Raw genomic sequence first — 23580 nt, forward strand, 5'->3', positions numbered from 1 at the left:
ACAATGTGCCAAGATCCCAGCTCACTGTTCAGTGACTTTAGCACGCTCCAGCGCGCCTGAAAGTCCAAAGAAGGGTTCAATATCCTAGTCCAAGAGATTCTGCTGCTCTCGCCCAAGACTCGATATCTTTCCCCTTCGTCTACGGACTAGCTGTAATCACTGCGCTGTTGTGTGCAATAGCATTTCCCTAAGGTTAATACAGCTAAGATTCATTGTCAAAAGGTCTATATTGGTCGATCATGAAACGAAACTTGTTGCCATTAGGGAGCAAGACAGATTCCGCATGCAAATATTCAGGTAGCAAATTCAAGGAGATACGGCAAACCATGCCTTAGACTGCCAATAGTATAGAGTAAGAGATGCGCTTATAGATCAGCCTTATCAGTATCATTTTAAAGCTCAAATCCTGCGCTTCGGGGTGTGTAACACCACGAGGATTATAATCTACAGCGCTTGCACTTGATATGCTTAGAAACGAGGTTTACGGGAAAGTTGAGAGTCTTAGTTAAATTTGGATCTTAAAAGTTTTATCTGCCACAACCTAACCCCGATCCATTTGCGTTGCATGTCCTAGGCATAGCAGAGTTGCACAAGATATGATACAACATCTGGGATACAGTGACAAGCTGGGTGGTGCAGTTATAGGAACGACGTCAATATCATGTTGTGGGCCGCCAAAAAGCTTGGAAATCGTAGGAAAGAGGCGTGTGGTTTCTGCTCTAGACGGTGGCAGGCTGTTGGTGAAGGAGCTGATTGTTCACTTGCAATGTCGCTCGGCTGCCTGATCTGACTAATCAGAGCGTGAGCATGCGCATCTAGACTGCTGCTAGTCGCAATTTGTTCGAATCAAATATGGATTTGGTTGAAGTGCGACGGGGGATGGACGAAAATAGACGATGAGACCGCCGTTACATGTCGTTTGGTGTTCTAAAATTGTTTTTCGCCCCACCTGTAATATTGACGCCACTCTCAGTGGTGCAACGAGGGGCGCATCGCAGGGCATCTGTGAGGCATTCCGTAAAAAGCAATGACTTTTGAGGGTTGATCGGATTCGCGTGCGGCCTCCCCGTTTAATGAGCATATCGCTTGGTACGTTGACATAGCGCGGATGTTCGTATTCGTGTTCAACGTTCTTTGTGCTACCTAAAGTTGGACTTTGTAGATTCACGCTGCCACGTAGTACATCTGCGAAACAGGTGCTAGAATCAAAACGAAATCCTATTTGGCATGCACAGTACATCCGACTATGGTTGTAACGAAGAGCAGGTCATAGGCGGATGGAGCTGATAGCTGCACTGAACTTCAAGTACCGTTGCTATCCATGATTGTCGTCATGCATCATGAATCCGGCAATGGTACCACTTTGCTCATCGTAGCTTGCAAACAAAACCAGGTGTGACAATCCGACAGCGGCACCTCATTGATGTGACGTGCAGGTGAGGAAGGAGCGGCATCACAAAGGATGCTTATGTGAAGCAGAGAGTCGGAGGCGATGCGGCTGAGGCCGAATGAGGCACGCGGCATACATCCCCACATCCGGAAGTCTTGGCACCGTGTGCGGGGAGCTTAGCTCCAGCTAGCGAGAACACCGATCATCTCCACAAGCGCGACGCAACGAGCATCGACACCAATCCTGTTTTGCTTTTGTCTCGCAAAATAGCTCATCACTTCTCTTCGAGTCACTCGCCATTGCTAGAAACATATGGACGCGTTCCGAGTGATTCAATTCGAGGGAATTCGTCCCACGATCGCGATCGCTCACGTGAGCATAACAGTGCACTCGATCCATGGTCGAGAACAGCTTGTATTTGTGAATGTCCTTCAGCTTACTATGTTAGTGTTACTCGCATACTTGATTTGACCGCCTAGTTGCTCCCCTGAAACACAACCTCCACCTATATCGACAAGGCTGTGTCTCGACGCTATGACGTCAAATTTTACGCCTCACCACCCGCATCGACCCGCGCTAGATTGACTGTTGAACTCAGTTGGTACCCTAACTCTCAAGCCGACCCAACGGCTATTCCTGCTCATACTCCTGTTATATCGTCCCGATTTGACCCTGTCGCGAACTCTCGATTTTACACAATCTTTCACTTGTGTGTCACTCCTGACTGCATATACAGGAAACTTTGACAAGGGGTAGGACAATGTTGAAAGGCGGCGCGTGGCGCGTTGCGTCTTATCCGACTTGATGTACGAACGTAATACTTCAATGGTGCACTACCAATACCTTCATCATCACAATCCTTGCGTACAAACCCCCCTATACCTACGATCTGTCGCGCAAGTTTGGTTTCCACAGATCGCACGGAAAGACCAGTTTATTAGTGCTAACAGCGGCTTAAAGTTTGAAGCAGATACGCTAACAACGTCTAGGTTGATCTACTTATCAAAGTATGATCGGACTCTGGTCGACCTTCAACGTAAACATGGTGCATGCTTAGATATTATTGCTAAGTATCTTGGTCTTATAAGAATGGATTTAGAGCCTTGGATTTGTACAAAAAGCAACTATGACGTCGGCGATACGCGATGGGCTATACGGATGTAGCGTGCAGCGGGCCGTTCGCCTCGATCCGCATCCTTGGCTATATATCGAAACACCACGACCCAGACCCGTCCAGAACACGCAATGCTTGAGGCACACAGCCCGAAGTACGCCCGCGGACATAAGCGCTGAACGATGCTTCCACCGAAAGGTCGTGCCTGGGGCGAGTGTATTTGGTGGCTGCAGGAAAAGACTCTTTCCAAGTTGTCTTGGGCCAAGCTGAACTCGGTAGCCTGGTATAAACGGTGAGAAACCCTTTTCGCCATGACTAGCGCTTCCGGAATAATGCTCCGATATGACACCGCTGCTTTGGCATGGTATTGTGTTTAGGCAGCTTCGGAAAAGGAAGCTGAGGCTGGACTTCTTCGGCATGCCCAGCTTGGAGCTTCACGCATGTAGCGGCCCACTTAACTATATATGTGAGACAATACCCCAAGCTTCGGCGACATCTTTTGACTGCAGGTATCCACTCCTGCCTTGGACTGTTTGGTTATCCCATTTCTCCTCTATCTCTTTCAGTTCTTCCTCTCTTCACTCCTGCTCCTTCTCTACTCAACAATCATGGAAGACGCTACCTGGAAAGAGACCCGACCAGGCCGTTGGGAGCGCGCGCAAACATACCTCGAGAGGATAAACATACTTACCCGAAACGTTCCAAACGCCATTGGCCGCGACAACTGGGCCAAGAATGCAGTAGCGAAACTCGAGTTCCATCCCGACATCAAAGATCCTGCGGGCTACCTCCGGACTGCTTGGAAACAAGTTCGCTACAACCATCCGGAGATTGCCGCTTTTCCATACAACGGTCGATATATTTACCGCGTCGGAGACGAACCTTCAATCGCTTTGTGGGTTTCGGCAACATTCTCCGTTGCTGAGGGCAAAACCGTTGACGAACTGCTGGGCCGGATCCCAAGGAACGAACAGATGATGTGCTACTTCCTTCCCGACACATCCGAAGTCATGATCTGGTCCCCTCACTACCGTGTCGACGCTCGCGGCGCCATCTTCTGCCTCAACCACCTCGTTGAGTCTCTGGCTAACATGAACCCCAACCTAGTCTTTGGGGGGTGTGCCAAGAATTTGACCCCGAGCATGGAGTTGACGCTTGGTATCGGGCACGAGGAAACACCAGAACTTGTAGCGCAAGCCGAAAGCCGTCTCGCAGCACTAGAGCCTCACAAGCCAGCTCTAGAACTGACACCCACTATCAAAGCGCAGAGGCCGGGATACACTCAACGGCACTTTATCAAGTTTTCCAAGCGGGATACAAGGACCGTCTTCGATAGTTGCGAGACTTCAGCTCTCGCTATTGACATCGCTCTGCATGCCGCCCTCATCAGCTCCGTTGCAAAACTCGCACAAACAAAGGAAGCGCGAAGCTTCATGGCCTCTTTCCACTCCAACCTCCGCACACTGATTCCAGAAGGCGCAGCTCCTGAGAATTCGCCCACGAGCTATACCAGCGTCATCACTACGGAGGTCATCGTCTCGCCGCAAACCAACTTCGACTCCTACTATTCTCAACTCGCACCCGTCTATGCTGCCGGCTATGCACCGTACTTGCCCTCGTCACCCTTCTTCCACAAGCGCCTCGAAGAAACGCTGCTTGGTTCCAACCACGGCAAGAAAGGCGAGGCGGACGGACAATTGCAGCCGCGCTTTGCATTCCTTGGCGAAGTAGATGAGCAAGTCTCCAAGAACGTCGGCGACGGACTGGTCAAAGTCAAGGACTTCTGGCTAGGTGCCGAGACCCTGACGATGCGCATGATGGTGCACACGTGGATATGGGAGGGCCAACTCGTCCTCAGCGTCTGCTTTAACGAAAGCTATTGGGATAGGGATCAGGCGGCTAGCCTGCTTGGTGGCATGCAAGATGCGTTGATGGAGGTTGCGCTGAGGAAGATATCGAGAGTTGACAGTGTATCAGGTTTAAGAACATCGGCACTAGATGTGGAAGATGCCGTGGCAGGACTAACGATATGATGTACATGCTTTTGTAACGGACCAACCATCGTGTGAGACAAACCTATAGATCCCTTCACTTCGCAGTAATATCACGGTTAGCAGATAGCGTAACAGTTACTTTTGCCTATTCAGATATATACTAAGTTCGACTCTCAATCAATATTTGCCCATCAACATGAAGATCACAGTTGAGTAGACGGCTTCATCGACATCAGTAGTGCCAGTCACCAACATTTCCGCTAGCGCTCTGAAACTCCGCTAGCGTGCTTGGGACCCCACAACCCCTGTCATCCAGACTGCGATCCCCGAAACTTTGCGATATAGCAAGTCCGCCGTCAGCGTCCATCGATGATATGCATGCGGAGTTGTGCGGTCGCTAGTCGGAGTAATTCTAAGAATGAGGAAGGGCAAACCAGCAAGCGGTATAAAATGGGCTTGACATCTGGAGCAGACAAGTCTCATCAACATTCCGCTCGCGATAGCTCTATCTACGTACGTACATCCATTAAACCACGACTGTGAAAAGGTACTTACGATACCAAGCAACGCAAAATGTCGGCACAACAAGAGTCTCTCAGCCACTGGGTCACCAAACTCAACGATACTCTATTCATCCAGCCCAACGATGAACTTGCTCTCGAGGCCATCAACGACCAGGTCGATCAAAGTCTTGTGACCAAGTACGTTGTCACTGAGCTCGTGAGATCAGCCAAGCATGTCTGACGCACCACTACTACTAGAATCAATCACGAAGTTTACAATTACGACCAATTCAAACAAGGCCTACAGTACGTTCGTAGCACTTGTATCTCGATCCAAGACGAGTTCTCCATTGTACTGCAGTGGGAGAACAAGGAGAAGCCAGATGGTGTGGTAGCGGTTCTAAGCAAGTGGAGGACCAAAGACAAGGCGTCGGGCAAGGAGACTACAAAGTCTAATGTGATACTTTGGGAGGTTAAATGGATCGATGGGAAGCGCAAACTTACAGGCCAAACAGAGGTCGAAGTCGCGTGAAAGTAAACCCAAATCTTACGCGGGCGGCTACACTAGCATAGCTTGGTCGAATCGACGCAACTTGCGCAGCGCATTATCTGCCCTACTGTGTTCTTATCGCACGTATACCCTTCGTTGCATGACGTTTCTACATCCCATCTAGCCCAAACCTCGCCACAAATTCCCTACCCAACCACCCCCTCGCCCCCTCAACCCCCCACAACATAACCATGATACAAACCCCCATGTCCTCCAAATCCTCCGGTCTCGCCTTCATAATCGCCTCGTCCCAGCGCTCGACCCATATCTCCAGATTCTCTACATTAGCATCCTCGCGCGCCCAGCGCCATCCGCTCTCACTCTGTGCACCCCACAGCGCTGTTTGCGCGGTAAAAGACACACGAAGATCTGGTGTCGGACCATCATATCCAAGTTTGAGGAAATTGTATATACCGCTGAGGACATGGGTTGTTATAATCGTTCGTCGTATTGATTCGGTAGTGAGCCAGTATAGCCAATTGTCCGACGAGTCGACCGAAATGTCCCTTGAAGAAGGCGAAGGAGAATGATGAAAACCTACTCGTGTAATAGGCGAAGAAGCCGCGCTGTGCCGCATTACCGCACCGCCGTCACGTAGCAGAGTCTTGAGTCGATTCGCCCATTGCAAAGTAACCGATTCATCGGCTTCAGCAAGGGCTCTGAGACGAACATCTCCATCAAAAAGGCGAATCATCTGATACAACAACAAAGCCTGCAGACCCGTAAGAAGCTCGATTTTCGATGCAGATTGCGCATCCGTGCTCGTGACAAGCTGCTGGCATTTGTGCTGCACGTGACCAAAGACCAAAGCCCGATTGGCTTCAGTCTTGATGCTATACAACGCACAAGCACTCATCGCATCTTGTAGAGCACTCGGACATGTATACTGGAAATGCATTCGATGTATAAACATGGTTTGAGCTTGTGAAGCAAAGCGACGTGGGATAGCTGCCAGGCGTTTCGCTACAAACTCTACTCGAGGCCGGATCATCGCTTCCGCTGTGTTGAGCGGTGTGACGGGAGGTTCCATACAAATCTTCGTACTGGGGATTTGTACAGCGACGCTGCTATCATTGCTACTACTGCTGTAGCCAAATTGGAAGGTGTCATCGAACGGCATATCTCCCATGTTGAAAGGATGATTGGGAAACTCGAAAACGGTATCATCTAGATATGAAATTGGTAACGATGCCATGAAAGATGTGTGGTATGGCTGCAGCTGCCAGTTGGCTAGTGGTTGAGCTCCGTCTATCGGCTCTGTCGGGAGAGGAAAGGAGTGATCTGCTTCTCCAGGTTGTATACTCGGCTGTTGCGGAAAGCGATTTCGCCCAATGTATTGGCATTCTGTGTTACTTGCAATGCAGCGTCGACATCTGGGCTGCATTCGGTCACACTTTCGTTTCGTTTGGATGCATTTTAGGCAGGACTTGTGGCGTGAAGCTCTGGTCGACATGCTTTCCGCACGACGTTTCGTTTCTGATATTGGGATGTTTGGCTTGATAGACAGTCGACTAGATCCAATTTCGTACGCGGTCTTGCACGGACAGATCTAACGGTTTGCGACGTGAGTGAGGTTGGTGGAAGAGCGGTGGAGTAGATTCAAGTCCGCTAGCTTATACAGTCTGCGCTAGCACGCGGAGACTAACCTCAAACCCCGCGTGGGCTACAAAGCTTAGCGGACTTTTACGAGGCGTGACATGGACTTTCCCATGACCAACCGTCGTGTGTTGGGCTGCCGAACATTTGTAGCCGACATCGTGCTGGTTGTGGAATGGCAAAGTCCGCATGTACTGATGGGTCCATTGCCTACCCTAATATGCCACGCATATAAACTGATGAGCATCTTCTTTCATCGCATCTTGTTCCACCAGTGTTCTCAAAACGCTCAAAACAATTACCACATCAGCCAGTCTAATATCTTTTCTGTTCAATCTTCGCCATTTTCTTCTCTTTTAGCAATGTCTTCCCCCCTCACAATCCTCATCACAGGCGCAAATCGTGGCATTGGCTTCGGCCTAGTAAATCTTTACCTATCTCGCCCTTCTACAACCGTGATAGCTACAGTCCGCGACCCTGCCACCCCTTCCACCAAAGCCCTCCAGTCTCTTCCCCGCGCACCAGCCTCCCACCTCATCGTCATCACCCTCGATCTCGCATCCACCGGATCCATCAACACCGGCATCCAGTCGTTGACAATAGAACACAATATCCACGCTCTCGATGTTGTAATCGCAAACGCTGGTATCGCAGGCACAACGCCCCCGTTACTCTCTTGTACCACAGCCGACCTGCAAACCTACATCGACGTCAATGCATTTGGCTCGTTGAAGCTGTACAAAGAGGTGCTTCCTCTCTTGCTGAAAAGCAAAGCCCAGCCCAAATTCATCTACATGTCCAGCGCGGGCGGCAGCCTGACCAGCATGAGCACCATCGTGCCGTTAGCGGCATACGGAGCGAGCAAGGCGTTGGGCAACTTTCTCTTCAAGTGGCTTGCGCTCGAACAGGAAGGCGAGGAGAAGGTGGTGGTTTGGTGTCAACATCCTGGGTAAGTCTGCTCATGTCTCCATCGATCTTGTTTTCTTTCCCAGATTTTCCAACGTGCTAACCTCCTCCACCCTAGTATGGTCGCGACAGACATGGGGAAAGCCGGCTTCGAGCTCCTCGCAAAACAAGGAATCGATCTGTCCGCGCACATCATCTCCGTGGAGCAGAGCACGAATGGAATCAAGAACGTGATTGAGAATGCCACTTTGGAGAGTACGAATGGGAAGTTCCTTGGTCCTGATGGTGGGGAGTTGCCTTGGTGAATGTAACTGTTTGGTGTAGACTGGGGCTGCCCGCAGTCAGGCAGCGGCAAGTACAGTACAACCAACGCATAATCTAGAAAGCGAAACTCTCAGATAACAAAACACCAAGGAAACATAAAAGAAGCTGGTATCTCTCCGGTGGGAAAATAGCGACGAATAAGCTTAAGACGACGGACAATATAACAAGACCAATGTATTGAGAAGTGAGAAAAAAAAATATGCTTTGCATTTCCAAAGATGGCGCTATATGATATGTGTGGAAAAGCCTCCATCGACACACGCACGCAAACAAAAGGAAAGAAGCCCCCCGCTACCCCCAACATGAACCGTGTGATAGTTCCCCGTCCTTCCCTCCGATATCCCCGATATATCAAACGCCAGTTCGGATAAAAGAGGTATCGTGCGTATATAACAAAAAAGGCCAAATGGGAGAGAACGAAAAGCCGGAACACACAAAGTGGATGTGGATGGTATCAATGACGATGAGGATGATGATGACGATGACAATCGTAATGCGCAGTAGCGCAACGAAAACAAGCAAAACAAGGGCCGTCGTTATGAGAAATGCTAGTATAACGAAATCCAGTCCCGTTCCAGGACAAATGGGTATATGTAGTGTAGATGGTGTTCAAGACGCAATGAGAGATGGCCCAGTGTGGTGTGTGGAATGGTGGAGTAGATGCGATGCGTAGATGCGATGTGGTGTAAAAGGTTTGAGATGGCCATACGATGTGCTCCGTGGTGTTGGCGCCTCTCTCAGATGCGCACGTAGTTGGTCGTGCTCGCAGCCGCTTGGTAATTCTGCGCCGGGGGCAGGCTCGGCAAAGACGGCAACGAGGGCAGCGACAAGCGCCCGGCTGTGTGAGGACCCTACACTTAGCTTATCTGATCTCAACATGAAAGATGAAGAACAAGAAAAAGCTAGCAGGGCCAAGAAAAGCTCGAATGGGTGGGTGGGTGGACAAGGGAAAGCGGCGGCACTAACGCTCTCGGAACCATCTTGCAATCCTACTCTTCTCATCAGCCCGGCCGGCTTCAAGATGAGTACTGCGCTCGTAGAGTTCCTGCTTCTCGTTAATATACTGCTCCGAACCACAATATCACCAACAGATGAAACTCACCTCATCATCCTTGTTAATTTTGATATCCAATATCAGATTCCTCACCTCTTCGCATCTTTGCCAGTTGGGATACGGCGTCCCTTGCGCCCTTTGTACTCCGACAATAACTTCACCCATAATTTCAAACTTGCGCCAGTTGATCCGCTCTTTACCCACAACACCACTTGGAGGCGGCTCTCTACTATCGCGTTTCCCCACAACACCTTCAAAGACGCTGACGCCAGGGTGCGGGGCCAACGCCGAATCCGTCTTCTTCTTGTCGCCGACAAAGGTGGAATTGCCTTCAGATGCGGAGACGAGATCGCGGCGGTGAAGAGGTATATATGGTATGCGCTCGCCAGAACTATTCTCCCAGGCGAGACGGTACGCAGAATGCGATTTCGTTTGGCCCATAAGGATGTCGAGTTTCCAGAAATCTTGATTGGTAGCCTGGGGCACTAGTTCGCGGGTTGCGACTAACCTCCCAATTGCTGTGCCGTTGATGCCAGCCATGACGGCACCCAGCATGTTGTAGTTGTTCAGCTTTCGAAGCTGTCGTGCAATCTTCATCCACTTCTCCATCATGAGAGCTCTGTGCTTTGGCTTGTCGCGCAGCAGTATGTAATTGGTGACGAGGTAGGCAACGTGGTTGAAGTGCTCGGTCATGCGTGTGACATTTTCGAGGTTCTTGCATCGTTGTTTCTCTTCGGCGTTTAGACTGACGTGGCGTACGAGGTCTCGTGGCCGTACCGAGGAGAACATGATCCAGTCTATCCGGGTAAGTTCCTTTGCGATGGCTTCGTCCGATTCGCCCATGAGCTGATGCCACTGAATCTTGGAGAGAGGTTTGATGGGGTTAGGTTCTAGTTGTCGGGCCAGTCGTTCGTTCTTTTCGACCTGTGTGAGGAGGATTTGCGATGAGCCCATGGAGCCGTTGATAGACGATGCGCCGCCTGTCACGCTGCTCCGAGCCACCGAGTTTCGCGTGGAACTGCTCATCGACATGTGTCCTAGCGCTTTTGAAAACTCGTCCTCATCAGAGTCCTCATCGAGGACATTGTTGTGGAATGTCGGGATATTTTCGTTCTGGTGGCGTTGGCGGTCGCTGCATGCCCAGTCGGTGTCGTCGTCTTCAGCGACCATTTCAAGATCGCGCAGAATTTCAGTTGCAGCGACGGAGAACTCGCGGTTCAACGCTAGCGAGGATGCGAACCTCCGGATTAGTCGACGCGTCGTTGGGTAGGCAAAGTCACCGGGGTAGTAGGCGACCCATTGTTGCAAAATAGACAGGTAGCGGAGCTGTGCAATGATGCGGATCATGGGCAGTTCTTTTTCCTTGTTCTGGATTTCGAAGCGTTTGATAATGGCCTCCAACAGCTGCCCCGGCGTGGCGAACCTCCGATACAAGGCCAGAAACACCGAGACGAATTTGGAGTCATTCTTGGACATGGGTTGGGCGAGAAGTCGGTCGACGAGCTGTTCAAAAGTGTAGCCATTTTCATCCGACGGCTTCACCGACATGATGCTTTGGCCGGCGTCCGAGTCCTGGTCATCGGATTCCTGGGAATCATAGCCGGGCGACTCTTCGGCGTTGAAAAAAGTTTTGTTGGCATCGCTGGGCTTATAACGGTGGCCCTTGACCTCGCTTGAGCCCCGTTGAAACCTCATGGAGATCTCCGAGCTAGCACGCTCGTGCTTGCGGCTCCAAAGGTCCTTTTGGGTGATTGATTTTACCGCGGAAGAGTTGGCCCGCCGCCGCGCCATGGACGCTTGGGACCTGGCTGCATGGGGTCAATGACTTGCACCCTGGTAGGGACATGTACGTCTGCATGTGTTACAAAAGGAAATGAACAACTTACGTCGCTTGGCCGCTATCGCTGCACGAGTGATGACGGACAGGCATCCTCGGTGCGTCTCCGGTGACGACTCGGACGTCTGAAACACGCTCACGTCTCCAATGAAGGACTTTGCTTTCTGCTCCACAACGGCCGGATCGACCTCGCGGTGGGCGGGGTGTTGATCGCACTTGCAGGCTACGAGGATAAAGGGTAATTGTGCCTTGGACAGTGTGCCTGGACTCGGTCAGCATGTCGCGTCAGCAGACGCGCGTGGTACGCGATGGCGGGGTACCGACTCAGCATTTCGGGAACCTTGCCCAGGCTCTCGTGGTTTGTGACGTCGTAGAGGGTGACGGCGGCGTGCATGCGTGGTGTCGCAAAGTCGTGCACCGTCTCGGGCCATTTGATGATGCTGCGGTCGCCCACGTGCACGTCGCTAAAGGCCATTTCGAGGAAGCGCACCATGTAGGGGGTGCCGTCGATTGTCATGCGCCGCGAGCAATTGGCCGTCGTGGTGGCTTCTGGCAGGCCGAGGGCGCGGCGGATGAAGGTCGACTTGCCTGAGCCCCGCGCGCCGATGACGGCGATGTTGAGGTCCTGCACGATGGCAGCTGCCGAGTCGCTGTTGGAAGGCTCCGACGCCGCGTCTTGCGATGGCTGGCGGTCCTTGTGGTGAGTGGGCGACAGCGGCCCCTCGGTGTCTGACGACGACTCGGCACTGCTGCCCTCCTCTTCCTGGGTGGAGAGGATGGGCTGGGGGAAGTGGTATCGCTGGAAGAAGGCATCGTCGGCTATCTCCTCGCCCTCATTGTCCTCGTCTGTGCGGTCGAGCTCGCTGGCGGGCTGGCCGTCGCTCTTGGGGACGTTGGGAGCCGAGTATGCGCGCGTCTTGATGCCGGGCCGCTGCGTCGTGGCGGTCGCACTGCTCTCTCTACGCATGCTGCCCTTGTCAGTCGTCTTTGGTGTGGGCTTCGAGGCCGGTGCGTGGACGGCCCTGCTGCCCCCGGTGGCGGGCATGCTGTGCTGTACGTGGGAAACTATGTACGGGCTGTACGACTACCCGGCGTCACGACAAGCCCCGGGCGCGATACGGACATTGGAGGATGCGAGCCTTAGGGGGGTGGAATGCGCGACGCGTTGGTGGTGTGGGCAAGCAAAGGGGCACCTAGCAGCTGTCCAAGATGGGGTTATGCACGTCGTTGAGGTCGTGTGTATTTCAGCGGGGAGAAGTCCAAGTCCATCAACTCCAACAGGGTCTAGCTCACATGCGCCGGAGGCGAGATGCGCGCCTTGGTCAAACCAGCTTAGCCCCCGCCCAGTGCATCATCCCACCACTCTCCACAACACGACACGCCTCCCCGAATCGGCTGCCTCTTGGCTGATCTCCATGCCTTTTGAGAAATGCACAATCACTATCCTCACTAAGACTGCGCACCTGTTCGGCCAGCGCGGCCCGCCTGTCACCCTTCATCTCGACTGGCCCGCCAATCATCCTCATCTCGACTTCGCGCCAATCATCGGCCCGTCTGCTGCCTCGTCGACTGTTCCGATTGGCGCTCCGATAGTGGTTTGACATATGCAACCTTCATCAACTGAACATGTCCAACACCGTCATCGGCTCCAAGACTTCCGCCGTCCTTGATCGACATGATCGCCAGCTGCTTTTGCATCTCTGACTGTCCGCTTCCCCACAAGCGGGGGGTAGCCACAGACTTTTGCATCTCAGCGTTGTGGTTGGACGACGCGCCCAACTCTGATTGTGACGCGCTATGCCACAGCTAATGCAATCCAATGTCGTGCACCACTGTCGTCGCCTTTCGTGGTCGCTTTTCTCCAACACCTCCAACACCCCCGTTACAGCACAGTCTTCACACGCAATCCTACACACAGACCTGCATTCTGTCATTTCGTGATAAATAAGGGGCGGCACATCACAACCACCCTGTCAACTTCCTAAACCTGATCTGGCAAACTCTTTTCAGAAAGCCCTGTCCCAAGGAGGAACGCGCACACTCCAGCACCTTCCCTTTGCACCTCGGCATGTGACTAGCTCGTACTATATGGATCTACGCCCAGGTGCGATATCTCCGACTGATCGGCGCTCAATTACACGTGTGAAGATTCTGGACAACGGATAGCGGACGGCTAGCAGCACCATTAACGGTCGGTTGATTATCCGTCGTATTATGTATTTCGACCACTGACGCCTTATCGCCCTGCCGAAAAAAAACCCTCCATATTATGTGCTTTGACGACGACGCTACCTCGCATACCCTAAGCAAAACAACCACCATTAAGATCCACCCACTATGCGCTTACAGATCGCATATTCGCCTGTAAATGGTCCTCATGGTAGTGCGGCAAGAACACATCCCGCCAGACCAGCTTCTCAGGTCTGTCCGCCGTCAGTACAGTACATGAAATCGTTCTTCAGATGGAGAAAGTAGACTTGAACTTACAGTTGGCCCTTTGGCTCCAGGTCGAATTTGCGGAAGACGTGACCAAAGCCGAGACGCAGCTCCGCCCAAGCGAGGCTACAAACAACCCGTGTCAGTTTATGAATTTATACCACGCCGACTAGGGCCCGACTCACTTGATTCCCAAGCACATGCGGGGGCCACGCGAAAAAGCGACAAGCCACTTGTCCAACTCTGCCGACTCGTCGAGCCAGCGCTCTGGCATGAACTCGTCGGGCTTGGGGAAGATGTCGGCGTTGAAGTGGACGAAAGTACTACCGCACGATACAATGGTCTAGAATGCAATCAGCCCGCGCATCTCTCTCTCTCCACAAAGAACAACGTGGGCGTACCTGCGGCGGCACCTCATGTCCCGCAATGGTTGCGCCAGTTTTCGGCACGATTCTTAAAAGCCCAGACGTGACGCCCGAACTCATCCTAAGCGACTCCTTGATGACAGCACTCAAATACGGCAGCTTTTCCAAATCGCGTACATTGGGCTCGTTCTCGTTGAGCAATGGCCATGCGCCTGACAGTTCGGCCTTGAGCTTCTGCATCTTCTCAGGATGCTTGAGCAGATGGAAAGCTCCTACCATGAGGGTGTTTCCGACAGTATCTGTGCCACCGAACATGAGCGCCTGGGCTTCTTCATACAGACTACCAGCAGAAGGGATTTTCTTGTCACGATGGGCCTCGGGATCCATCAACCGATGGTAGATGGTCATGTTGTGAGGAAGAAGTTTGAGCTTTTCCGGGTCATCGGTGAGTTCATTGATCTGCGCGGAGAGTAACTACAGTATATAAGTGGACCGCTGGCTGCAAAACAAGTTGGAGGAATTACCTGGTTAAGATCGATCATGCCCGCTGTCAAAGGGCTAAGCTTCTTGGAGAGGTTGGGTGGGCACTTCAAGATGAAGTTTTTGAACAGATCCGAGTACTTGAAGTACATACCCACGGGTGTGGCCGCCTCGAGGGCCACGACAATGGGTGCCTTGAAGTCTGGCTCGTCGACTGCATGGATGGATTTGCCGAAGCAGAATGTCGTTATAACGTCGACGCTCATGCAGCGAAATGCGTAGAACAAATCAACACTTTTGGCATCTTTGCTCCTCTTCTCAATGGCTGCACAGAGCTCTTTGACCTTGTTCACCAATAGCCCCTCTGAGCTCTCGATAGCGGCCAGCGAGAAGGATTTGTTAAGCACATCTTTCCGGTTCTTAGCCTCTGCATACGTGAGAAAACCGAAACTGGATCTGTCCTCGTTGAAACTTTGATAGAGTGTCGCTTCCTTGTCCCAGCGATTCTTGGTGTTGTAGATGTCGTGGTAGGCTTTTGGGTTGGCAAAGTGGAGCTACAACCGTCTCGTCAGTAAACACGTGGCGGCACAGTTTGGCGTAGTGGGGTGGCTGCATATCGCTCGCAGTCCTTGTACACTACACACAACACAACGTACCTCGTTGGGGCCAATACGAACAACATCGCCTATCACGACACAACATCAGCGTCTAAACATTCTTCCATGTGCCCGGTACCGAGTTCACGTACCGTACTGCGCATGCAGCTCAACAAGGAAGTGGCAAAAGGACCGGTTTGCAATACACTCAATGTAGGCTTTCCAGTACGTCGTAGCGCCGGCGAGGGGCGGTCCCGGAAACTTGGCCAGCGGATGGAAGTAGACGTTGTAGGTCACTGCGTAGAGCACGTAGGCAAACAGGGCAGTTGCACCCGCCGACAGCAGTACCGCCGTGGCGGGTAGGGAATGGTCGTCGGCCAGCATTGATTGGCGGAACAGCGTCGCCAGATTGGGCTTGTCTGGGAAGATGGGGTCGTAGTTAGTGGGAAGAAGATGAAGGTCGACCTCTCAGTAGTCGCGCATTTGTCGCTGACCCAAGCACTCGACTACGGCCTCCCCCACCTTCAACTTCACCCAAGGACAACTCTCCTGATTGCCTTGACCATCTGTAGCCAACCGGAGCACTTGGCAGGTAGCGCGCTGGTGCGGGTCGGTCGACGGCCTGCATGCGTGCATTCCGCCGGCGCAGAGCCGGAGGCCACACGGAAGCGGGTGCGCTTGGTGGAGGAGACAGAGAGCGCTGCTGGCCTGAACGGTTGACATCAGTACATAAGGTCACGCTAACTTATGACGCCCGCCGGACCCCGATATTGGATATACTGCCTTTGCCATACTCGCGTACCTCCCCACAACGACGGCGACGACGACATTGCTTTCGCGCAGACTAAGCCATGGCTGATATTGAAGCTCAGGTTGCTGTTGTGCGTCTTTCTCTCCCCCCCAACTCTCGATTTCTTCACTGGCGCATTCACAAACTAATCCGACAACTCCAGGACTCGGATGAAACCGACTCGGCATTTGGCGACGACTCGGCATCGTAAGTCTCTCCCGTGAGACGCGGAGCCGCCTTCTGACACGCTATCAAAGCGAGACCACGTCCCTCAAGTCCGCCGTATACAACTACAAGTACCGCAACGGCCGGCGATACCATGCGTACAAGGAAGGAGCATATTGTTAGCATATCCGCTCGCTGTACATCCAATGCAGTTCCTAAGTGGGCGCAGGGGGTCCGAATGACGAGACACAATCAGATCAGTTGGATATAACGTATGTTCTGCGACCCGTTTGCTTCTACGCCGTGTGTTGACCTGGACGAAAGGCATCATATCTGTCTCCTCTTGCTCGACGGCGAGCTGTTTTTGGCTCCGATCAAGGAACAGCCTATGGTATGTAATGATGTGCATGGGGGGTGCGACATGTTGGTACATGCTGATGGTTGGTCTACGGAATAGCATGTCTTGGATCTGGGAACGGGCACTGGTACGCACACAGTAGTCCGCCTGAGGCAACGCATGAGCTGACACATCCAGGAATCTGGGCTATCGACTTTGCCGATAGATATCCATCAGCCGAGGTCAGTGAACTTTGCAGCAGGCAGTTGAGTGAATATCACTTTATTGATGTGAACAGGTCATAGGAACCGATCTTAGCCCCACCCAACCATCCATGGTCCCACCCAACGTGCGCTTCGAAATCGACGACTTCACTGAGCCGTGGCTATTCAAGAAAGATCATTTCGACTTCATACACATGCGATCACTATATGGGTGTGTAGCGAACTGGGCGACCTTCTATAGAGAAGCACTGGAGTATGTGAAGCCCCCATACATCACCTTGGCTCGCCTGTTAGACATTGCAACAGCTGACCATACGCTTCTGTCATTAGTGCCCTCCAACCCGGCGGCTACGTCGAACAGCTCGAAATCAGCGTTGTACTAAAATCCGACGACGGCACCGTCACCTCCGATTCCATCTTCGACCGCTGGGGCAAGATCTCGCTCGAACTCGGTGACAAATTCGGCAAATCTCTCCGCACAGTCGACGAATCGCGTGCGGGGCTCGAAGCAGCAGGCTTTGTCAACGTGGTAGAACGGCGCTGGAAGTTGCCGGTAGGAGGATGGCCGGCGGATAAGAGGTTCAAGGAGTTGGGCCAGTACAATCGGATTAACTGGGAGCAGGGCATCGAAGGGTGGAGCTTGTACCTGTTGACGACGGTGATGAAGTGGAGTAAGGAGGAGGTTGAGGTTTATCTTGCGCATATGAGGACAGCGCTGAGGGATCGGAGTATCCATGCTTATCAGGAGGTGTAAGTTTATCATGTTTCTTTTGTAATGATGTTGATGATGGGTGGGGGAGCGTGGAATAAGAGGAAATGCAGGTTCAGGTGAGAGATGGCATTTTTTGCTAATTGATGTGCAGATCGCTGGTCTATGGACAGAAGCCGCCGAGGCCAAGGAAGGATGACGATGAGTGAATAGGTCAGCTCTAGAGCAAAGCGAATTATGAAGCAGCAAGTAAAACTCCGTGGTGCGTGTGAATGCCTATATGCTCTTGTGCCTCTTATGCCCCTATATGAATTTGCATTCATTTGAATATGCGTCCCGATGAAGCTTAACATGGCGCGTATATGCTATCTTGCATGCTGATGTGCAGACGCCATCGGCGCCGAGTATATCAGCGTGAGGTACTCGCGGGCGGTTGTCTCGACCATCAATAGCGCAACAGGCAGGGTTGTCAGCAAAGAGAATGCTGAGGGGATTCAGGAGACGCCTGAGAAACAACGACGTGTCGCATAGTTGTGCACATACTCAGCCTTGCTGTTTCCCGACATGTCTCAATTGCCACGCTTACGCCAGACCACTTGGAAACATGTGTTCCGTGGGCTGTGCCGACAGCTTTGTATTGATACACGGAGAGTTGCTAGACATGACTAGCGTGGGGGTTGGGGGTTACAGGCTGTAGTCTGAGCGCGCACCAATACATCGCAGCATGTTTGCAAGCGAGCTAGTGATAGCGTGGCTAAGGAAGCTATAATCGGATCTCGACTCCAATTTCTACTCCAACGCCAAGATTAGCCAAGGACGTGCCGTTTCTCGATTTGTTCTCTACTCTCATACATGGAACATGGAACACAAACATCCTGGAGGAGGGTCAAACAGAAAGCGAAAGATCAGCAAACGCGACGCTCTGACCCGTACAATGTGCACAACCGGAACAATATCCACCATTGAGAAAGTCAAAGATATCAGTAAGTCTTATGCATTGTTCGAGCGCCAGTGAGGCGGGAATCTTGGGTAGTCAGGACTACAACTTCTTTCAACTCCATCTCGAGACTGGCAAGGCGGCAGTAGTTCTGAGTGTGGGAAAAAGACTCGACGGCTGGAAAGTCATGACATTGCATTCGCATCGATTTGGTTACACCCAGAAAGCATTCACACGAATGTTTCTGTTCAGAGCAAACAGGATAGCCTCTGATGTTTTTTCCCTTACCAAGTCAAGAAGCCGCTACCTGGGCCACTTCGTCCTGGACTGTTCTGGCTAGGAATGCTTCCTTCACGTTCGGAATGAATGGCCAAGGAAAGACGGAGATTGAGCTGGAGTATCGAAGCAGCGGAGGGGCAGATGTCTCGTTATGTCGAGGTTCTTATGAAGAAGGAAGTTGGGTGTTGGATGGGGCTGAGACGTGCGCGAAGGTGCAGAAACTTGCCGAGCAATTTCACTAATCTCTCGTGTTTGGGTCGATCGCTAGGCATGGTGAATACAGGATGATCAGAATGGAACATATGGAGTGGTATGGCTCCAGCCTTGCTGCTAGCCAGAGCCATGGAGGAAGCCATCTCATGCCTTCAGGCGACTTTTAGAGAAGGAATGTATACTAAATGTAAACGCTTGTCAGGCCTGTGAACAGGTTATAGACGTGGCTCTTGATATATGGCAAGACGTTTGGTAGAGACAGGCTATCGTATCTGATACCATTTCCCCTCGAGCTGTAACTAGAGGCGCAAAAACTATGGGTGGTGCAGCTGTGACGCGGAGAAAGAGTCGCGAGCCATCTGTCGGAAGTGGTTGTAAGGGAGCTACCGTCCAACCACAATTTGAGCCGCAACCTTGACAACGCCGACGAACAATCTGAGTCTCTGTTTCTCCAAGTCGTCCGCTTGATCATTCCCTTCCGTCAACCAAAGCCACTACTGTACTTCGTCCCATCTGTTTGTTGCGCTGCAACTTGTTGTCTGGTCCTGCATCCGTTCCGATGATAACATCCGATCCGTCGATAAGACTCGTTCCGCAGATAAGGACCCACGACGCGCCACTCACAACTCCCACAACCCATACCATCGCCATACGAACAGGCATCCTCGAATAAAAAAACATTGCAAACATGGCGAGAATCCGTTCCGCAGATAACACTCTCCCAACCGTTTTGATCCGCGCAAGCAAGAGGCAGCCGAGTGGCTCGATCTGCATCGGGATCTAGGATGCTGCATACGCGGACTGAACAAAGTGGTAGATATTTATTAGAAGGTGTTTGAGACCCATAGTCGTTATACACTTTATCCAGATTCCGTTGCAAACTCTTTCACTTCTTGCAACCCAAGCAATTCAGCAACATAACCCCTTATCTGACCAACGCCATCCTTTACAGCATGGGCTCGATAGAGATCGGCTGGAGACGACTCAGCGTGGGCGTCATCGGAGGTGGCATTGGCGGATTATCAACCGCCATCGCGCTGCGCCGAGCAGGCCACCAAGTCACCATCTACGAGCGGAATGACTTCGCCGGAGAAGCAGGAGCATCAGTCTCATGCGCAGCAAATGGTACCCGGTGGCTACACGAGTGGGGAGTCGATGTCCAGAAAGGCGACCCTGTTGTTTTGAAGAAACTCATCAATCGGGACTGGAAGACTGGCGAGCCGGTCAGCGTCTACGATCTAGACGATTATGAGGAGAGGTGGGGATACGTCTACAACATGTTTCATCGCCAGTATATGCACAAGATGCTCATGGACACTGCATTGCAAGAAGAGGGGGATGGTACCCCAGTGCAATTATTGGTGAACCATCCGGTAAGGTTTTGTCCCATGCAATCACGGCATTTCCCTGTGCTACATTACCCTTCTAACATCATTCTGCAGTGCGAGAGTATAGACGTCGAGTCCAGCGAAATCACATTCTCCAACGGCGTCAAGGCACAACACGACCTTATTGTTGGAGCAGACGGCATTGGATCTGTCACACGAAAGCTCATCGGTGTCGTCACAGAAAAGCGACCAGCAGAACAAAGCTGTCTGCACGCAAACGTCATGACAAAAGACGTCCGTAAGCTCGGTCTCACAGACTACTCCCTCAACAGCGCAATAGAGTACTGGGGCGGCCAAGAAGGCAAGTGGGACAAGATCGTCTTGTCCCCTTGCAACGGCGGCGAGCTCCTCTCCTACTACTGCTTCTTCCCCCGCGCCGCTGGAGACTACACAAATCACACCTGGGGCGGTGCCGATCTTCCCGTCGAAGAACTCCTTGCGCCGTACCCTGAGCTCGACGCGCAGGTCAAAGCTCACCTCGCTATTGGTATCGAGGTACGGCCTTGGCGACTCTGGGTGCACCAGCCCTATCCCTACGTTGTCAAGAACGATATCGCGCTTATTGGCGACGCCGCACATCCGATGATGCCGCATCAGAGCCAAGGTGCCTGTATGGCAATTGAAGATGCAGCTGCCTTGGGTATCCTCTTCAACAAAGACTACTTCAATGGAGATGTGAGAGAATCACTCGCTGTTTATCAGCAGATTCGACTGCCTCGCGCGACCAAAGTTCAGGCTTCGGCTGCCAAGGCAGCGTACAATATCAATGAACGGATTGGCTTTTCTAGCAACACGTCAATGTCCAACTACAAGGTCGAGGATGAGGCGAAGAAGCTGACTATCGAGGAGATGAATGGTTACGACATGTACAAGGATATTGACCAGGCTTTTGCGGAAAGGAAGGGAAGGACGTATACGGACAAGTACATCAGGGGTCTTCCTTTTGGGCTGAAGCTGTCGAATGGAATTACAGTTGATGGTAATACAACATTAGCAGCACCGTAGCATGTGTTGGATTATGTTGATTAGAGTAATAATACCCATTGTTTGCCTTGAAGCTCCATACTCTCCCAGAGAACCTCACAGTGCCTTTTCTTCAACTGCGAACCCTTGCTGGAAAGTCGAAGACCTCATACGCTGACATGCCAATTGCCAATCTGTACTCCACTGTCTATAATACGGCTGGTAACCCAAGAGACCCCCAATCCACCTACCCACGACGATTCCTAACATTCGAGCCAACGTCCTCGAGAACGGGATCCAAGTAGGTAGCGATATATATGAGCCACCCGCATCGAACATCTAGTTTCTAATTTAGCGCTTCGTTCAATCCGACCCGAGCCGCAACACCCAACTTACTGACATGACCTGCACCATGCTCAGCGGCTCTCCGTGCACGAACACCGCATCCTGATAGCCGTACCAGTTCTCGAAAAACAGTTCGTCGAGCTTGTACGTCTCCGCCGTATCCTTACCGCTCAGCAAGAAGCGCGTGATCGTTTGCCCATCTCTCTGCGCCGTCGGATATAGCCTGTGATTGGTCCACGGCTGGATCACAAACTCGCCATCAGCTGGGGTGATTGTGTATTCTACGCCGTTACACTCGACTGCCAGATAGCCTTCAGTGACGGTAATGTACTCCTCTTGATAAGGGTGGAAGTGAAGTGGGGGCTTCTCTTTCCCGAGCGAAACGAGCTTGGGATGGTCAAGCAGGAACGTGACGGAGAAGGCGAAACACCGATTCGGCAGGGCGATGGTTACCGTGGAAATAGCACCGTCGAAACTTTGGTAGGGGTGCACTTACTGTCAGTAGAGTTGTCAATCGGCCAAAGGAACGAAGCCAACTTACGCAATGACTGGCGTGCGCTCGGACAGCTGGTGTTCTGGTATGACTGTGTCTTCTTGAGCCATACTCGTTTGTACAATCGCTCGAGATTTTCAGATGGGGTGACGGCTGCTATCAGGACGTACTCGTCATACGCTCAAAATCTGGGCATGAGGGGTTTTGCATCCAACCCTGATTTAGCTCACTTGTGATGACTCCACATTCTAGATGCATAATGACCCCTGTTTTTAATACGTGAGACGAGCTCAATGCATCTGCATTATCTGATCCGGTTTCGGAGCTTGTGCAAAGGTTGAGTATGTCAATTTCGCTCACTACCTAGACATCAATCCCGTGAATCTTCTATACACATCATTTGCAGCTGAACTTGTGTTCCCCTAATCAATATCCGGGGGAGGCTAATCGCCCTCCAAACAATCTTCCGTTTCAGGTAGAAATACCAGCAGTTGCTGCCGAAATGCCTGTCCACTCCAATGTCTTTGCCCAGATTTCTTCCTGCACCGTCTCATTCAAGCTGTCAGGAGAACTAGTGTCTTCCTTCAGTAGAGTAAGAAATCCGCGGTAGCCCGGAGATGCCTCGTTGACCGCTAGTTTGGCGATATCAGTGCCGGCCTCGCTCGAGGTGCGCATGGTTGGGTCCATAAAACGAAGCAGTGGACGCAGCGGCCGAATAATGTACTTTGACATCATCTGGACCATTGCAGGGGTATTCACACGCAGTGCTCGAGAGTCACTCAAGTTGCCAGGATTGATAGCCACGGCAGTAATGTTTGAGAAACGAGGGTTCTTGGAAACAGTCAGATGGATTTCAGATAGGATGGAATCATCACAAACCTTTTGGAGATGTCTATCTAGCGCGTACATCCACATCAGAATAGCCAGTTTCGAGAGAGCGTAGCGATTTTGTCCGTGGGCCATGTGATCTTCTGGCTCATCTGCAGGAGGCTTGGCTAATTCGTCCAAGTTGGCAGGTATCCTTGGCTTTATCTTTTCAAGAGCATTTTTCCCAGGCCAATGAGCGTCACTAGTAAAAAGAACGATACGACCACCGTCTTTAGCAAAGCTACCGAGCAAGCGGAGAACGAGAACAGAGTGGGCGATGTGGTTGACCTGAAATGTCTTCTCATAGCCATCGCCTGTCATCTGCATAGCCGATGCCAGATTCCAATAAAAGGCGTTGGAAATTATGCTCTCTAGCTTCGGTACTTTTCCTCCGGAGACCTCATCGACAAGCCTCTCCGCAAACTCGTGGACGGCAGTAAGGTTTGAGAGATCAAGTGGGCGGACGGAGGAACTTGCGTCTGGATATTCTGCGAGTGCCTCGCGGAGTAAATTGGTATTCGCATCTGCATCGGAAGTGTCTCGAACAGTGAGTATGAGGTGTTTGTCTGGATGATGCTGCAACAAGTAGCGAACTGTCCAGAGAGCTGCGGAGCCATTAGCGCCGGTGAGAACAATAGTACCAGACATGGTGAGCGCGAACTCGAAAATGTCCTGTATGTTAGCGAGTCGGTAGCGGCGGTAGTGACGGTGGAACAGATTAAGAG

General features: G+C 51.9%; 7 protein-coding genes across 7 annotated transcripts; 4 read left to right on the forward strand and 3 right to left on the reverse strand.

The window, feature by feature from the left end:
• Window positions 1–3112: 3112 nt before the first annotated feature.
• Window positions 3113–5533, forward strand: GT037_005476 (uncharacterized protein; the record flags this gene model as incomplete). The annotated part of the gene is made up of 3 exons (XM_038930523.1): window positions 3113–4481; window positions 5046–5199; window positions 5260–5533. 3 exons carry the CDS (start codon window positions 3113–3115, stop codon window positions 5531–5533), a joined length of 1797 nt encoding a protein of 598 aa, XP_038786212.1.
• A 127-nt stretch (window positions 5534–5660) lies between these two features.
• GT037_005477 (uncharacterized protein) lies at window positions 5661–6680 on the reverse strand (the record flags this gene model as incomplete). The annotated part of the gene is made up of 1 exon (XM_038930524.1): window positions 5661–6680. The coding sequence occupies one exon, from the start codon at window positions 6678–6680 to the stop codon at window positions 5661–5663; it is 1020 nt and encodes a 339-aa protein (XP_038786213.1).
• Window positions 6681–7509: 829 nt separating this feature from the next.
• Window positions 7510–8358, forward strand: GT037_005478 (uncharacterized protein; the record flags this gene model as incomplete). The annotated part of the gene is made up of 2 exons (XM_038930525.1): window positions 7510–8096; window positions 8172–8358. 2 exons carry the CDS (start codon window positions 7510–7512, stop codon window positions 8356–8358), a joined length of 774 nt encoding a protein of 257 aa, XP_038786214.1.
• A 980-nt stretch (window positions 8359–9338) lies between these two features.
• GT037_005479 (rap guanine nucleotide exchange factor 4) lies at window positions 9339–15975 on the reverse strand (the record flags this gene model as incomplete). The annotated part of the gene is made up of 13 exons (XM_038930526.1): window positions 9339–9422; window positions 9480–11239; window positions 11318–11530; window positions 11593–12314; window positions 13605–13691; window positions 13756–13830; window positions 13890–14047; window positions 14106–14543; window positions 14594–15103; window positions 15206–15234; window positions 15298–15564; window positions 15668–15889; window positions 15948–15975. 13 exons carry the CDS (start codon window positions 15973–15975, stop codon window positions 9339–9341), a joined length of 4593 nt encoding a protein of 1530 aa, XP_038786215.1.
• A 21-nt stretch (window positions 15976–15996) lies between these two features.
• On the forward strand, window positions 15997–17579 carry GT037_005480 (uncharacterized protein; the record flags this gene model as incomplete). Its single annotated transcript, XM_038930527.1, has 9 exons — window positions 15997–16142; window positions 16193–16278; window positions 16330–16372; window positions 16425–16491; window positions 16558–16585; window positions 16636–16679; window positions 16736–16914; window positions 16992–17411; window positions 17525–17579. 9 exons carry the CDS (start codon window positions 15997–15999, stop codon window positions 17577–17579), a joined length of 1068 nt encoding a protein of 355 aa, XP_038786216.1.
• Window positions 17580–19752: 2173 nt separating this feature from the next.
• On the forward strand, window positions 19753–21192 carry GT037_005481 (salicylate hydroxylase; the record flags this gene model as incomplete). The annotated part of the gene is made up of 2 exons (XM_038930528.1): window positions 19753–20172; window positions 20242–21192. The coding sequence occupies 2 exons, from the start codon at window positions 19753–19755 to the stop codon at window positions 21190–21192; spliced, it is 1371 nt and encodes a 456-aa protein (XP_038786217.1).
• Window positions 21193–21546: 354 nt separating this feature from the next.
• On the reverse strand, window positions 21547–23503 carry GT037_005482 (uncharacterized protein; the record flags this gene model as incomplete). The annotated part of the gene is made up of 4 exons (XM_038930529.1): window positions 21547–21970; window positions 22037–22115; window positions 22159–22254; window positions 22474–23503. Coding segments are annotated over 4 exons (1629 nt in total), but the record flags the coding sequence as incomplete, so codon positions are not given.
• Window positions 23504–23580: the final 77 nt, after the last annotated feature.

This window comes from Alternaria burnsii, assembly GCF_013036055.1.
Source record: "Alternaria burnsii strain CBS107.38 chromosome Unknown 732, whole genome shotgun sequence".
Lineage (NCBI taxonomy): Eukaryota > Fungi > Ascomycota > Dothideomycetes > Pleosporales > Pleosporaceae > Alternaria > Alternaria burnsii.